The sequence below is a fragment of the Apodemus sylvaticus genome, chromosome 3 (assembly GCF_947179515.1).
Source record: "Apodemus sylvaticus chromosome 3, mApoSyl1.1, whole genome shotgun sequence".
Classification (NCBI taxonomy): Eukaryota; Metazoa; Chordata; class Mammalia; order Rodentia; family Muridae; genus Apodemus; species Apodemus sylvaticus.
The window spans coordinates 130,646,275-130,663,160 of record NC_067474.1 but is presented as its reverse complement, the minus strand read 5'-3'; the positions used below and the strand labels follow the sequence as shown (position 1 = coordinate 130,663,160).

Sequence of the window (16,886 nt, the reverse complement as noted above, 5' to 3'; positions counted from 1 at the left end):
ACCCCGCCGGACCACTCCGAACGGAAGTTGACCCTACGGGACCTAGACGCCGAGACCCCGCCCCATCTTAGATGGGAGTCGCTCCCGGAGACGAAGCGGAAGTCTCTGCCTATCTACAGAAGGCTGGCGAGGGGCGTCATGGCCGCGGACAGTGACGATGGTGTGCCTTCAGTACCAACGTCCTCTGACGGTGAGCGGCTTCCCAGGGGTGGCCACAGAAGCCTAAGGGGTCCTGTGGGGGGACGAGCCTCAGGTCGGTAGTTCGGAGACAGGCCTGTAGCTTCTGCGTGCCTCAGCTCTCATAGACTACAACTCCCAGTGTGCAGCGCGTGCAACTGCAAATCCTGTAGTGTTGGATTGTGGAGCAGTGAGGGCGTGTTGGAAGGTGTGGTTTGGGTGGACCCGGTGGTTGTCAATCAGTAATGCCAGAGCAGTGTGTAGTCGTGGAGCTTGGATCTAACTTTGAAGCACTCTGGTATCTGTTAAGGCACCATGTACATGTGGCTTTATGGGATCCCTGTTGAGATAGAAGCATGCGCTCTAGTTCAGGCTAGCCTTGAACTGAAGATCCTTCAGCTTTAACTTCCCTAATCCTGGAGTTACAGGCAGGAGGATAAAGAACCCTCAGGTTATCTAGTCTACTTTCCTCCTGATTATGATGCAAAAAAGAAGTGATTTTCCATTCCCATATACAGGCCTTGGAAAAGAGAGATGCCCTCTTTCCAAATTTAGGGCACTGTCCATTTCAAGGCTTGTGTTTAGAGCTGGTAGCTGCAAAATCTTTAGGGGAAAGCTTGCTGGTGGCACCCCCTCTCCCACACCTAGCTTGTTGTTTGATCCACTGGGACCTTGTGAAAACATCTAAATCCATCAATGTTCTTACCCCCAGGTGGCGTCAACAAAAACACACAGACTGCAGAGGAGTTTGTAGTTCGGGTTCCTGTGGTGGATGTACAGAATGACAACTTCAAGGAGATATGGCCATCACTCTTGCTAGCCTTAAAGACAGCTAGCTTTGTGGCTGTGGACACGGTGAGGTGTGGAGGGAGGGAGGGCAGGTGGCTGTGAAGGGTTTGGTGATGGGTGTGGAGGATAATCGATCTTGCTTTACCCACCTATAGGAGCTGAGTGGGCTTGGGGATAGGAAGAGTTTGCTGAACCAGTGAGTATAAGCCTTGTCTGTAATCCCAGCTCTAACAGATATGTAGATCCCATCCCTAAAGTTAGGGGGAGCCAGCCCTGGGAAGTTTGGGTCCTTTGTGAAACTAACTCAGCCATAGTCATGCCTAAACCCAACTCTAAGGTGCATCGAGGAACGTTATAAGGCCGTGTGTCATGCTGCCAGGACCCGTTCTGTCCTGTCCCTGGGCCTCGCCTGCTTCAAGCAGCAACCAGATAAGGTATGAATTACCCCCATCCCAGGTCTGAGGCATGGGGCAGAAGAGCTGATTGATATCTTAAAGAATGTTGAGGTTTTTTCCTCCCAGTTTTTGGTAAAGCAGATCCTCTTTTGTTTTTTCAGGGTGAAAATTCCTACTTGGCTCAAGTGTTCAATCTCACCCTTCTGTGCATGGAAGAGTATGTTATAGAACCGAAGTCTGTGCAGTTCCTGGTACAGCATGGCTTCAACTTCAACCGGCAGTATGCTCAGGGCATCCCCTACCACAAGGGCAATGACAAGGTGGGCCTCCAGCGTCCTCTAGCCTTCTTCCATAGGCATGGGGGGACATCTGTGTGTGAGTATGGGGAGTCATCAGTGACAAGGCTGGGGAAAGGAGGCCTTTGAGGAACGGTAGATAATGAGGAAGTAGGAAACCTGGGTAAGTGTGCTGCACAGGGCACTGACGAAGCACTTTGTCCTTCCTACTAGGGAGATGAGAGCCAGAGCCAGTCAGTACGGACACTGTTCCTTGAACTGATCCGGGCCCGTCGGCCCCTGGTGCTACATAATGGCCTTATAGACTTGGTGTTCCTGTACCAGAATTTCTACGCTCACTTGCCCGAGAACTTGGGAACCTTCACTGCTGACCTGTGTGAGATGTTCCCAGCAGGCATTTATGACACCAAATATGCCGCAGAGTTCCATGCCCGATTTGTAGCTTCCTACTTAGAATATGCATTCCGGAAATGGTGAGAATATGCTTGATGGAAAGGGGTGGGGCCTGTTACGCACCTATTCCATTCACTTAAGACTGTTTATCTAGTACTTACCATATGCCAGCCACTGTTTTTAGGTGCTGAAGATTCAGCAGTGAACACAACACAAACCCCCCTGTTCTTGTGAAGCTTATGTGCTAGTGGAGCAATACCTTCTTGCACTGTTGCAGTGAGCGGGAAAATGGGAAGCAGCGGGCAGCTGGCAGCCCACACCTTGCCCTAGAATTTTGCAGCTATCCATCTAACATGAGAGGCCACATTGACTACCGCTGCTGTATGCCCCCTGTGACCTGCCGTCCTCCTCATACCACTGGCATCTGTGACAAGTTCTCGGTGAGTATATATCCATTTCTTGGGGAGGGAAAGTTGTGATGTATGGAGCCCTTCTTACACTCTTTCCAATCTCCAGGCCTATGGCTGGTGTCCCCTAGGGCCACAGTGTCCTCAGTCACATGATATTGACCTTATAATTGACACTGATGAAGCTGTGGCAGAGGATAAGCGGCGGCGACGGCGACGTAAGGACAAACGGAAGAGGGCTTTGCAGAGCCAACTAGGGACACAGACCCTTGAGGAAGCTGAAGATGGTCCTCCCACAAAGCAGGTCTGTGAAGATAATGTCAAGACCGAGAAAGTTGAACAAAAAGTGGCAGAAGGTGAAGCTGGGGATGAGCTCGGCTCCAGGCAAGGTCACACAGGGAGCCCGGAGATGGCACATAGGACAAGTGCTGACACAGCTGATGTGGCCACCTCAGAGCTGCCGGTGAACCAAGCCAATGCTAATCCCGTACCTGGAGATGGATTGCATCGTGCTGGTTTTGATGCCTTTATGACAGGTTATGTGATGGCCTATGTGGGCCTGAGCCAGGGACTTCAACTCTGCAGCTCTGAACCTTGGCTTCCTGAATGTCACAACAAGGTATATCTAAGTGGCAAAACTGTACCCCTCACAGTGGCCAAGAGCCAGTTTTCCCGTCCATCCAAAGCCCACAACCAGAAAATGAAGCTGGCTTGGGGCAGCAGCTGACTCCAGCATCTTCCTGGTAACTAGGCCCAGGGAGAGAAGCTAAGAGTAGGAGAAGAGATGTTTGGCAGGATGTAGTGGCTCACGTTTGGCATCCCAGGAACCTAAAGGCAAGAGGACAAGTTCATGGCCTACACAGTGGATTCTAAGTCACCCAGAGAGCTATATAACAAAGTCATACTTCAGAAAGAAGTCATTTGAGTCTTTAGTCTATATGTGTCACACTTAACTGCTACAGAGTCATCAAGCACGTCCTGGCAGACAGAGTACTTCAGTACTGTTTTCTTTTGCAGACTCAGAGGCCTGGGTATAAGGGTACAAATAAGGCTAACTAGCACCTGCAACATCAACTTTATTATTTTTTTAATCTGAAAGTGTTTGGGGAAAAGTTTTTTAAAAAAAAAAATCAACAGAAATGAATTATGAAAATACTTGACCAACTTCATTCTTTGGTTATTTCTTATTGCGGCTCTGTAAGGACAGACTGTTCCCAAAGCTCCAGCTACAGGAGGAAAGAAAATCAGTCCACGTATAAACCATTAACTAACGCATTGTATCACCTGTTGACACATACACAGAGCAGGCCCTAGGGCCTACGGAACCAGCCCCACTCCCAACATCAAGGTTGAAAGTCTTGAGGCAAAGCATTAAGACTCCTTTATAAATATGAAAATAGATTAATCAACTGGAAAAGTCTTTGAATAGGTTAGCTAAAAGATCCTTGACCACCACATTGCCTTGTCTCCCTTGCGTAGAGATGTAGTGATGTGGTCGACCGTACAGTGCAAACAGCAATTATTCAAGTGTCTTAGACATACTGGCAAGAAGCATCCCAGTCTTCAGGTCTAAGAAACAGCCATGCCCCTAACGGCCTCCTAGGCAACTCCAGTTTCCATCCTGTAGCTTATAAGCCCCAGAGTCGGCACAAGAGACTTGGAGTAGGAAAGGAACTGGTACATGGTACCTGCCAGCCCAGCCTAGAACTAAGAGTCTTTTGGTCCTGTCTAGGACGTGCACTGTGGTCCATGAGAGCCAAAGCTCCTTGTTGGATTTCAGAGGCTTAGAATTAGGTTGGCCCTAACTATTGAAACACCTCTTATTGCAGCCATTGGGCACTGAAAGCCCAATTTTAAGCCAGGCTTTTCCCAACCTGCCTGTTCTACCTGCTTTGTGCAGAGGGCCCAGGGAGGAGGGAGGTTGTGCACCAAGGGGATCCAGTAGTTTCAGCTGACAATGCATCCCCAAGGTGAGCAGGGACTAGTCCTGCCCCATCTCACCCGTCCTGCTCTCCCTGGGCTTGCAAGCTTACTCCAGAGATAGAGAAGTGGACAGAAGCTCTTGGTGGTCTTTCTTCATCCACCTCCATCTCTTCAGAGGCAGTCCCAGTGCATAGGCTGGTCCCCTTAGGCCTGGGTCCAAAACCGTTTTCTTCTTGGGGGTTAGAGCAATCCATGGCCTCATGGCCTGAAGCAGCTGATAGAGCAGATGTCCGGAATGGTGGGATCTCTCTTACTCTGTACTTGAGACTACTGAGTCGTGGTGGAGGCCCATCAGATAGTGATTCTTCACAGCCCACAAATGGACAAGCCTGATGCAAGAACTCGGGTGAACCAGGTAAAGACCGCCACCGTCTGGAAGACATGGCCAGAGGCTCCTGACAGTCAGCCGGAGGTGCAGTTCCAGGTCCTGGTGCATCCAGGTCAAATACAAGGGAAATGACAGATTTGCTGGGTAGGGCAAAGAATTTGATCTTCCCACCCTTGAGGTCTTGGCGTGCACTGAAAGGGTTGACTTTTGGGATATGTGTAGCACCATCTCGTGGCTGGTAATAAGGGTCCAAGACACTGACTGTACGTGGGGGCTTACGAGAAAAAATGTCTGACTGGCTTCGAGACAGCCAGATACTACGTCTTGGACGTGGAGACTTCGGGGGAATCTTGTCATCCAGTGAACTCAGTCGCTGATAGTCCAATAGTTCTGAAGAACAATAAGCCTGGGTTACTCTCAGTCAATATAAGCAGGATTATTAAACACTTTTCTTGAGGAAAGTGAGCTAGGTAATTGTCCATTTCATCAATGAATGAGCAAACAGGGAAGCAGTGTGACAAGTTGCACCCGTAAGAGAGCCTAGTACTTTACTGCCCATGACCACTACTGTCCTACTTCTGAACCCAGGACCTTCCCTAGAGGGAATGTCTCACAGTCTCACCCCTCCCCTTTGGAGTCAGGTTTGCATCTCTTACCTTTAGCTGTGGGCTGCAGCTTCCTGTCTCTCTCCAACTCTTCTTCCTGTAAGCGGCTCATAATTTCTTTTAGGGTCTTTCCAATCTCCTCAAAGGATGGGCGCAGTTTGGGGTCCATCTGTAGGCATCCATACCAGCCATGAGCCCTACAGGCCATTTGTCACCCCAGGATAAAGTGTGGCTCTGTTTCTGGCATCTTTTAAGATTCAGATTGAGCAACTAAAGTTTTCTCTTCTATCAGAACTGGCTGGTATTTTACTCCCACAAATGAAACCTGACAAAGCTTGGTCAGCACTCAAGGAGAGCTGTGGGTTTCCCCTGCAGGCTGAGGACTGAAAAAATAGAAAACCAGCCCCCTTTTCTGTCTTTTGTCCAGGGTTCTCTGGAGAGCCTGTACAGACCAGAGTAGGGATATGGTTGGTGTTACACATCTAAGGAAAATGATGGCGTGCCCCTTATGATGCCTTTCCCTACATCCTGACCAAATGAAAAGGGCTCAGCCAGCACCTGACCAAAGCCAGTGAAGAAAGACTCACATTACAGCAGTTGAAGGTGAGCTGCAGGAAGTCTGAGGGGCAATCTCCCACCATGTGCTGAAAAGCATCATAATCCAGCCCGAAATTCTGTGGACGAGTAAGGTGGAAAAGTGTACAAGGGACACAAACAGAAAAGTCATTAGTTACAGGCACACTTAGAGGCTGAGTCATTAGTTACAGGCACACTTAGAGGCTGGGAGCTGCCTCAGAAATAGAGTAGTTCCAGCAACTCCATCCCAAGGATAAGAGTTCCTTTGTCAAGCCAACCCATCCCTGTAGTGTTTGTTCCATGCCGGCAGCTCACCTCTGTGCGGGGAAGATAGTCTGGATCAGCCTGGATGCGGGCAATGATCTCGCAGAGGATGATACCGTAAGAGAACACGTCTGCCTGGTAAGTAGTCAGTCAGACCTCAGTTTCCCTCAGTGGAGTGAGGAGCGGGATGCCTTCCCTGCCTCACCCACGTTTAACAGCCTACGTCTAGGCCATATTACCCATATTCAATCTAAGTCACCCACCGGGTGACTGCCAGATGCTAGCATGAATGATACAGTTCCTTACTTGGCCTTAAAATCTCAGTACTTACCTTCTCATTATAAGGTTCATCTCGGAGAACCTCAGGTGCCATCCAGAAAGGTGAGCCCACCACAGCTAGCTTCTCACTCCCTACACTGTGAAGTAAAGAAACTTTGCCAGTGCCTGGCACAATGGGAATTGACAAAACCAAGGTTTCACATAGCCTAGACTATATGTAATGGAGGATGACTTCTAGCTATTGATCCTCCAGCTTCTCTACCTCTTGAGTTCTGGGATTTCAGGCATGTACCATCATGCCAGGTTTATGTGGTGTTGGGATTTACTTGCTCTGTGCATTCGAGGTGAGCAAGCACGATACTAACTGGGGCTATGTCCCCAGCCCTGTTAGGTCTTTGTTGTTGAGACACAGGCTCATAAAGCCCCTACTAGGCTCAAATTTGCAGTGATCCTTCTGCCTCTGCCTTGAAAGCACTGGGATTAGAGTGTGCCACCATGTCTGACCGTACAATGAGAAAGCAGTGGGATTACAGGTGTGCCACCATGCCCGACTATATAATAAGATATAAGGATCTTTTGATTGTTGGGGTTTTGTTGCTCCCAAGGCTGGGTATAGACATGGAGGGGTCAATTCAAGGAGTGAACCTGAGCTGTGGCTGGGTCCTGACCACGGAATGAAGCTGGATTCCCCTTAGTTCCGACCACTGCCTGTGGTCTTAGCGTCCATTAGGGTAACTTACCTAGCATCAGGGATCTTCTCAGCCAGGCCGAAGTCAGCTACCACTGCAGAGTAACCATTTTCATCTCTCTTTATCAGACAGTTCTAGGGTTCCCAAAGCAGAGAAAATAAGGTATCTTAGAAGGAGGGATTATCCAGCCAGAGTTAACACTCATGTCTCCCTACAAGAATATCTTGTCCTGTTTATTGGTGAGCCACACACTTAGCCTGATCCCAAGGTCAAACCTGGGGGCTTTAGTATAGTAAATGAGGTTAGGTGTGATGGTACAAGCCTTTAATCTCACACTGGGGAGGCAGCAAATTCCAGGCTAACCAGGGTACACGGAGACCCTGTGTGATGGTTATTCTTGGTTGTCGACTATGTCTATAATTAACTAAAACACAGGTGCTGGGAACACCTAAAATTATTTGAGGTGGGAAGATCCACCTCTACTCTGTGTCACACCTCTGCTGGCTGCCTGTATAAAGGACACAGAGGAAGAAGCGTCCTCTCTGCCGGCCTGCTCTTACTCTCACTGATGCACCTCACCTTCTCGGCATCGGAGCCTACTTTGATATTCTGGCATAGGTTAGAAGATCAGCTGAGACATCAGACTGAACAACTACTGGATTCTTGGCCTTCTGTTGGTAGACAGCCATTGTTGGACTAGCTGGACCACATCCTGTAAACTATTCTAATAAATCTATTCATTCTGTAAGTTCTGTTCCTCAAACCTGTGTTCTCAACCTTCCTAATGCTGTAACCCTTTAGTATAGTTGCTCTTGTGGTGACTCTCAACCATAAAACTGTTCTTATTGCTACTTCATAACTAAATTTGCTACTATTATGAATTGTAAACATTTTTTGGAGGTTTGCTGAAGTCATGCCTCACAGGTTGAGAAACATTGCTCCAGAGAACCCTAATACACCCTATCTCCCCCACCTCCAAAAAAAGCCAAGTGAGACAAGATAGTCCTGGCTCTGCCTCCCAGAGTGCTGGGATTACAGGCATGCACCACCACCGCCCGACTTAAATATTTCTGTAAGCAACATATTCCACAAGCAAAGGGATAGAACATCAGTATATAATGAGGATGACCTTGATCCTCCAGCCTCCATTTGATCCAACAACAACAACAATGTATGTTTAAGGTCCTGTACACTTTTCTGAGAGATGGTCCAGAATCTTTTTTCTCCTTTTTGTAGCACCCCAGAAGCAGGTCCACAGGACAGTTATGGGAGAATGGGAGACTACACCAGTGGAAAAGCTGGAGGTGGGCAATAAACTCTAGTCAGCCATGCTTATGGTAGTGTGACTTGAGGAAACATGCAGCATTCTTCTTCCCATCCAGGGCAGTGTGAGAAAGTGGATGGGGAACTGCCACACTCCCCACAGTGGGCACCAATTAATATGGGCAGGACTGCCCTAGCAGCTGAAGAAACCCAGGACTCAGACATGGCCATACCTTTTGTTTTCTTGTGTATTTGTCAGGACAGAGTCTCAGCCTTGGCTGACCTAGAACTTGAAGCGTAGACCAGGATGGCTCCCAGCTCAGAGATCTGTTTGCCTCTAAGGGTACTAGGGTTAAAGGTACGAGCCACCATGCCCAGACAAAACCACTATTTTAGACTTGGACTCCTGTTTTTCTATTTTTTGATAGAGCTCAGGTTGGCCTAGAACTTGATATGTATTTGAGGATGACCTTGATCCTCCAGCCTCCACTTCCCAAGTGCTGAATTTCCAAAGCACAATTATTTTTTAAGTTGTTTTTTCCCCCCAAGACAGGGATTTCTCTGTGTAGCCCTGGCAGTCCTAGAACTGCTCTGCAGACCAGGCTGGCTTAGAACTTACAGAGACCCACCTACCTTTGCCTCCTGAGTGCTGGGATTAAAGTGGTACCACCACTGACTTTTATTAAAGATTTATTTTTAACTACATATATAAGGGGAGGGAGGAGTGCAGGTGCCTATGAAGGCCAGAAGAGGGTGTTGCTTCCCTTGGAACTAAAGATACAAGTGTAAACCCATCTGACATGTTTGCTGGGAACTGAAATTCTCAAATTCTCTGTAGAATCAGTACATACTTAATTGCTAAGGCAATATTTCTCCATGCAATATCCCTGTCTTCTAAGCACTAAGCATGGTCTTAAGTACTTCTGAAGAATAAAACAGAAATCCTATCTCTTAAAGCTTACTATAATGTAGCGGGCAGTAGAGCCGCATGCCTTTAGTCCCAGTACTTGGGAGGCAGAGGCAGGTGGATCTCTGTGAGTTCAATGCTAGTCTAGTCTACAAAGTGATCCTGAGAGAGTCAAATCCTGTCTCAAATAAACAAACAAATAAATGCTTACTATAATGTACTGTAGAAGGACAGACTATCAAGCTACTGGCTTCCCTGTTTCCTCAGAATATAGTTACCAAGTTCCAACCCTAATCTTGCAAAATGAGGGAGGCTTAGGACACCTACTGAAGTTTACATACACTAGTTTTCATTATCCAAAAGATCATAACCAAACTCCCTGGCATACAAAGTCTGTGACCTGGCTGTGATCATATCTCAGGGGTACAATGTGAGCTTAGCTTACATGGCACTTGGTTCAGTGTCTAGCATCTGCCCATCAAAAATTGATGTGGCCCACTTTCCATATCCCTGCTCCTAGTGCTGCTATGCAATGAACCTTCCCAAACATGTCACATGCAAGATGGACCTAGCATGCCTTGAAGAACCCTTTAAGTTTTTGCTTATGTTTTCTCTTTTCTTCCATTTGGAATATTTTCTTACCTACGCATTTTTAAATGCACAAGGTTTTCTTTTTTTTCTTTGTGTGTCTGTCTGTCTTTCTGTCTGTGTATGTATTTGGTACTGGGGTTAAACACACATGCAGAGTGCTCTACCTACCTCTGAACCCTTAGCCCTACCACACCTTCCTTTAAGGCAACCCGACCTTTGCAACCCTGACCTCTCCAGCCCTTCACCTTTCTCTCATAACTCCTGAGTTCCTCTGTGGTACTCTTTTGATAGTCTAGAAGACCATCTATGGAGAGATTCTTTTCTTTTTCTTTTTTTTTTTCTTTTTCTGTTTTGGTTTTTTTGAGACAGGGTTTCTCTGTGTAGCCCTGACTGTCCTGGAACTCATTCTGTAGACCAGGGTGGCCTCGAACTCAGAAATCCACCTGCCTCCGCCTCCCAAGTGCTGGGATTAAAGGCGTGCGCCACCACTGCTCAGCTTCTGGAGCAGTCTGTGGGTGAGGCTAAGGACATGGTAGTGAACACATGCTGCCGTCTCTGAAGGAAGAATGACCCCAAATGACCTATACATAGCCCAAGCTGCAACTAGCTCTCCCCAGAACACCTGTAGTGGAAATAGCCCTGAAGGTCCAGGCTCTGCGGACCACACCTACTTCTTCCAAAGGCAGCAGAGAGCAGGGGGTCTTGGCTCACACAAACATTGTGGGGCTGACAAGGTCCCATGTGAGCCGCCCGCCCGCCGGCCTACCCTCCCTCTCTCCCTTGCTGTTGCCAGTCTGGCTGAGTGGCCTCCTGTGATGGCACACCAGGTACACATTAACTGCGTATTCTGATCTTGATGTGCTCTCACTATTCTTCTCTGAGCTTTAAAAGGAACCTCTTATTTCATCACAATCAATCCTGGACCCCAGACAAAGTGGGTGGCTTCCAAGGGCTGTCCTTGTGCTTGTCCTGACTCTTCCCCAAGTTCTGCTGGATCAACACTCCAGATTTCTGACTTTGTCTATGAAGAGATGAGCCCTATGCCAACCCATCAGCTGAAGCCCCAGTTGTAGGTCAGCCTTTGAGGCCGTGACAGCCCACATCCATTACTTCTTTCCCTCATCCTCTGCATGGTTCACCAACAACATAGACTTCTGTTTCCAGGGCTTGTTCTAGTGTCCTGTTTGCTCTTTTGATTTATTTTTTTTAGAAACTCTGACGTATAGTGACACATACCTTTAATTTCAGTTCTCGGAGGCAGAAGCAAGAGGATCTCTATGAACTGGAGGCTAGCATCATGGGCTATACAGTGAGTTCCAGTACATTTAGTGATTAAATAGTGAGACCCTGTCTCAGAAGGAAAAAAAAGGTAATAACTCCAGGTGCCCTAACAGCCATGCCCTGCGTCTCTCAAGCTTCCCCAACTCCTGTTTTGGGACAGTATCGTCCATGTAGCTCAAACTGGTCTTGAACTTGTGATCCCCCTGCTCATCCTCAGCCACCTTAAATCCTAGGATTAGATTACAAACATGAACTGGGTGGTGGTGGTGCGCGCCTGTGATCCCAGCACTCTGGGAGGCAGAGGCAGACGGATTTCTGAGTTCGAGGCCAGCCTGGTCTACAGAGTGAGTTCCAGGACAGTCAGGGCTATACAGAGAAACCCTGTCTCAAAAAAACCAAATCCCCAAAACAAAACAAAAAAACCAAAAAACCAACAAACAAAAAAAAAAAGATTACAAACATGAGCCATCATACCCTGTTACATTTTAAATTGTGTGTGTGTATAAGAGAGAGAGAGAGATTGTGTGTGTGTGTGTGTGTGTGTGTGTGTGTGTGTAGACATGCACATAGCAAACACATGGAAGTCAACTTGGCAGGAGTAAGTTCCTCCTACCATGTGGGCAGAGCTTGGGTCAGCAAGCTTGGTAGCAAGTGCTTTTACCCTTTTAGTCACTGAGCCAACTCTGTGTCTGCTCCCATCCTCTGATACCTTTGTGCTTTTAAAATATATTTATTGTTTGAAATTATGTATGTGGGTGAGTTAACAACAGGGGTTTAGACATGGTTTAGAAGTTAAGAGCACTGGCTGCTCTTCCAGGAGCCAGGTTCAATTTCCAGCACCCGCATGGCAGCTCACAAGTGTCTATAACTCCAGTTCCAGGAGATCTGACATACTCACACAGACATATATGCAGGTAAAACACCAATGTATATAAAATCAAAAATAAATCATAATAAAACAACAAAAGAGCAAACAAGGCTAGATACAGTGACCCAAGCCTTTAATTCTAGCAGTAAGGATGCTGAGACAGGATTGCTAAGTTTGAGATCAGCCTGAGCTATACAACAGATGAGGCCAATTACAGTTACATAAAAAAGGGCCAGTGATATCACTCACTGGTGGAGTACCTACCTGCCATGAATACAGCTCTATGTTCAACTCCAAGCATTGCAAAACAAGAACAAACAAATCTGTTTTCAATTTGAGTTTCATTCTAGAAAACTTCCTATACCACATTAGACCTTGAAAAAGTCATTTAATCTTACCACTTCTGAGCATCCTCAGTACCACCTTAAAGTCTACACAGAAGGAGGTATATCCTAGAAACAGGAGCCTGCTGCATGTGGTGGTGTGTGTCTGCAATCCCAGTACTCAGCAGGCAGACACAGGATTGCCCTTTTAAAGCCACTGAGGGACCCTTACCCAGAGACTGTTGTAAGTTCCTGAGTTTTCTTTTTAGATGTGTGTGTGTGTTGCCAGCATGTCTGAACACCATATGTGCACAGTGCCCGCAGAGGCCAGAAAAGGGCACTGGATCACAGGAGGCTGTGAGGCACAATGCTGAAGAAGAGAATGGGACCTAGGTCCTCTAGAAGAGCAACCAGCACTCTCAACTAATGAGCCATCTCCCTACACTTAAGCCCACTGATAAATAAAATTCCTACTCTCATATTAAAGGCTGGTGATCTTACCCAATAGTTCCTTTGAGCTGTTTTTTTGTTTGATTGGTTGGTTGGTTGGTTTTTGAGTTTTCTTTTTTTTTGTTTTGTTTGTTTGTTTCGAGGCAGGGTTTCTCTGTGTAGCCCTTGGCTGTCCTGGAACTCACTCTGTAGACCAGGCTGGCCTCAAACTCAGAAATCTGCCTGCCTCTACCTCCCAAGTGCTGGGATTAAAGCCTTTGGCCTGTTCTAGTTTAGTTTGTTCTTTTTACTTACTTCTTTGGTCTTTTCATTTTTTGGATTGGTAGTCTCACTAGATAGCCCGAGCTAACCTCAAATGGTGATCATCATGTCCTATTCTCACAAGGATGAGATTACAAGCATTCCTATCTATGCCCAGAGAGCTTATTCTTTTTTTACAATAACAAACTCAAAAAGAATACTGTGATGGTTTATATGCTTCGCCCAGGGAGGGCAGAATTAGAAGATGTGACCCTGTTGGAGTAGGTGTGTCACTGTGTGTCACGGCCTCTGCCTCCTGAGTGCTGGAATTAAAGGCATGCACCCAACTCCTTTAGTTATTTCTCAATGAGACTATATGTAGCCATATGTTAGAAATTCCCCCCTTTCTATTACTTTATCCATGAATCTAGGCATAGGAAACATCCATATAGATATGGGTGATAACTTGTAAATTTCTTCCATTTTAGAAGAGATAATACTTTTCATAGAAAGCCAAAGATCTTATTTTTGGCTAGATGCATGTAAGCATGTGTATGCACATGTATATGCAGGGGCAGGGAATAAAGTGAGAACTACTCTTGGATATGTATGAAACTCCTATTCTCAGGTTAAGCAGTTAAAAGTGCTTGCTGCTCTTGCAGAGGACCAGAGTTTGTTTCCCTGCATCCACATGCTTACAATAGACAGGAACTTCAGTTCTAGGGGATCTGATATCTTCTGGTCTCTACATACCAGTCATGTACAAGGTGCATATACATACATGTAGGCAAATATCTATACATATAAAACTAAACCTTCAAAACAAAACAAACACTCTAACAAACCTTAGAGGACTTTACTGTGGCTCTTGGACAGGCATCACACTACATATGTAAGGTGGCTTTACAGTTCTTCCAAATAATTTTAAAAGCCTTGCCATGGACCCAGATAGTGGTGGCACATACCTTTAATCCCAGGAGGCAGAGGCAGGCAAATCTCTGAGTTCAAGGCCAGCCTGGTATACAGATTGAGTTCCAGTTCCAGAACAGCCAGGACTACACAGAGAAGCCCTGTCTAAGGGGCGTGGGGGGCTTGTCATGGAAGTACCCTGGGACATTCCGTCCTTCAGTTCCTGCTTTGTTATAAGGCCAACTTTCTCTGAAAGAAACCCTTTCTAGCCTGGTCACACAGCAATCTGGACAACAAAAACAATACTACAGTGACCAGTTAACATCAAAGAAGATCTGGCAGGAAGGTAGAAACTCAATCACACAATAGAAAATGGGTCAGCACACAGTGGCCCACCCAGCACTCCAAATATGCGTTCACTTGACTCTCTCTGAGGGAGAGATGCTTCTTAGAGGCCGTTGGAGAGAAAACTGATTAGGCTCCACAGCTATCCTGAAGCTTTCTGCGTGCGCCTACACATACATTCAGGAGACTAAAGTCAAATGTAAAGGCTCAGGGTGTGGGTGGAGCCTGGCGCCACACTCAAAGGCAGCTGCTATGAGTAGCCAGAGGCTGATTTGGTTTTGATTGTTAGGCTCTAAATAGCCAAGGCTGGCCTCAAACTCTATGTAGCTAGACTGATCTTGAACTTTTGATCCTCCTGATTCTATCCAGTGCTGGAGATCAAATCTTTGTTCATACTAAGCAAGCAACCTCCCAACTAAGAGTCTTAGTCCAGATAGATGCTTTCTAAGGATTAACTATAACAAATATTGGGTTATGTTTTGATTAAAAGTTAAATCTAAAACACAGACCCCCATAGTTCTAGATTCCTTAATAAACACAGGTTTTTTTGGGGTGTTTTTTTGGTTTTTGGATTTGGTTTTTTTCGAGACAGGGTTTCTCTGTGTAGCCCTGGCTGTCCTGGAACTCACTCTGTAGACCAGCCTGGCCTCAAACTCAGAAATCCGCCTGCCTCTGCCTCCCAAAGTGCTAGGATTACAGGTGTGCGCCACCACCGCCCGGCAACACAGGTATTTTTTACCCCTGTGTTTCTCAACAGTTATAAAGCAAAGCCCCATACCTTCCATAAAAGGCAAGCCCCATACCTTCGACGTGAGGTCCCGGTGGAAGATGCCTTTGAGGTGAAGGTAACTGAGGCCCACCGCTATGTCACAGGCCAGCTTCACTCTCACCGTCCAGGGTAAATACTGGTCACTGTCTAGCAGCTGCTCCAGGTTCCCAGAGTTGATGTACTGTGAAAGAGAAAGAGCCCAGGAAGTATTTATCAGGAATGTTTAGGCTGGTGGTAAAAGCAGGAAGAGCAAATACCTGGAAACTACAGTTGTTCTTTTATCTTTTAATTAAAGGTTTATTTATTTTATGTATATGAGTACACTACACTGCTGCTGTCTTCACACTCCAGAAGAGGGCATCAGATCCCATTACAGATGGTTGTGAGCCACCATGTGGTTGCTGAGAATTGAACTCAGGACCTCTGGAAAAGCAGTCAGTGCTCTTAACCCTGTCTTAGACCCTGTCTAAAAGAAAAACAACAAACAAATAAAACCCATGACAGAATGTGACCATAGAAGCTAAAGGAAGAGAACAGGCAAAAAGGAAATGACCAACAATATCAAACAGCTGTATATAACAAATAAGATATGCCTGGAAAAAAATGCCCATTTGCAACTAGGACACTGGGATGTTATTTCTTGCTATGCCAAAGCAATTCAACAAAGTTAAAACCAGTTCAGGTTCAGTTCAGAGGTTAAGACCAGAGTTAGACCAAAGTAAGCTGAGCAGGAGGAGATGGGGCTGTGGAAGAACTAAAGAATGCAGTCTTCAGGAAAACTGCTGTTCTCCATTATTCCCACACACCCTTGAAGCCGGCTTTGGGGGGGCTTTTGTTTTGTTTTTGCTTTTTTTTTTTTTTTTTTTTTTTTTGCCATTTTATTTGTTTGGAGCTAGCCTCACCATACAACCTAGGCTAGCCTTGAACTCAGGATTCTCCCTCCCCAATTTGATAGTACATGTATGTACCATCACACCCAGCTTTGAGATTATTTTTTATTTAAAAAAAAAAGAGGTGTATGTCTGTGTATCTCTCTCTCTCTCTCTCTCTCTCTCTCTCTCTCTCTCTCTCTCTGTGTGTGTGTGTGTGTGTGTGTGTGTGTGTGTGTGTTTTGCCTACATGTATGTACGTGCACACCTGTTTGCCTGGTATTTCTTTCTTTCTTTTTTTGGATTTTTTTTTTTTTTTTTTTTTTTTGGATTTACAGAGACAGGGTTTCTCTGTGTAGCCCTGGCTGTCCTAGAAATCACTCTGTAGACCAGGCTGGCCTCGATCTCAGAAATCCGACTGCCTCTGCCTCCCAGAGTGCTGGGATTACAGGCGTGTGCAGCCACGGCCTGGCAAGAGCACGTGCTCTTAACTTCTGAACCAATTCTCAGTCCCATGTGATGATTTAAAAAAAAAAAAAAAAAAAAAAAAAAAAAAAAACTTAAAAAAGTAGCTAGGTGTGTTGGTGCATGTCTTTATCCCACCACTTGGTAGGCAGATCTCTAAGTTTTGGGCCTGACAGTGCTACACAGTAAGACTCTAAAGACAAAAAAAGAGTCTACAAATAATTATATTCACATATGGACCACCACAACCACCAACTTTCTTTTTTTGAAATTTACGTTTATCTTATGTGCATTAGTATTTTCCCTGTATGTCTGTCTGTGTGAGGTTGTCAGATGTTGAGTTGCAGATGGCTGTGAGCTGCCATGTGGGTGCTGAGAACCGAACCTGTGTCCTCTACAAGAGCAGCCAGAGCTCTCAACCCATC

General features: G+C 46.2%; 2 protein-coding genes across 3 annotated transcripts in view; one reads left to right on the top strand and one right to left on the bottom strand.

Moving 5' to 3' along the window:
- Positions 1-43: 43 nt before the first annotated feature.
- Positions 44-3,626, top strand: Toe1 (target of EGR1, exonuclease). The gene is made up of 8 exons (XM_052177094.1): positions 44-190; positions 890-1,032; positions 1,122-1,162; positions 1,304-1,400; positions 1,523-1,681; positions 1,871-2,130; positions 2,328-2,490; positions 2,567-3,626. Exons 1-8 carry the CDS (start codon positions 139-141, stop codon positions 3,182-3,184), a joined length of 1,533 nt encoding a protein of 510 aa, XP_052033054.1. The 5' UTR covers positions 44-138; the 3' UTR covers positions 3,185-3,626.
- Positions 3,517-16,886, bottom strand: part of Tesk2 (testis associated actin remodelling kinase 2) — a 95,132-nt gene continuing 81,762 nt past the window's right edge. The window contains exons 5-11 of one of the 2 annotated variants that reach the window (XM_052177089.1): positions 15,162-15,308; positions 7,233-7,315; positions 6,545-6,629; positions 6,265-6,348; positions 5,961-6,047; positions 5,425-5,542; positions 3,517-5,158 (exon numbers count right to left, since the gene is read on the bottom strand). In XM_052177089.1, coding sequence (XP_052033049.1) covers positions 4,455-5,158; positions 5,425-5,542; positions 5,961-6,047; positions 6,265-6,348; positions 6,545-6,629; positions 7,233-7,315; positions 15,162-15,308 — 1,308 coding nt within the window. In that variant the 3' untranslated portion in view covers positions 3,517-4,454. The remainder of the gene's footprint in view (positions 5,159-5,424; positions 5,543-5,960; positions 6,048-6,264; positions 6,349-6,544; positions 6,630-7,232; positions 7,316-15,161; positions 15,309-16,886) is intronic. The other variant, XM_052177090.1, reaches the window with a different exon arrangement.

Excerpts from the sequence above, each read along its gene's own strand:
- Toe1 (XM_052177094.1), top strand. The coding sequence starts at position 139 with ATGGCCGCGGACAGTGACGATGGTGTGCCTTCAGTACCAACGTCCTCT. Across the intron at positions 191-889 it reads AGTACCAACGTCCTCTGACG|GTGGCGTCAACAAAAACACA; the intron begins GTGAGCGGCTTC and ends TCTTACCCCCAG. Across the intron at positions 1,401-1,522 it reads TCAAGCAGCAACCAGATAAG|GGTGAAAATTCCTACTTGGC; the intron begins GTATGAATTACC and ends TTGTTTTTTCAG.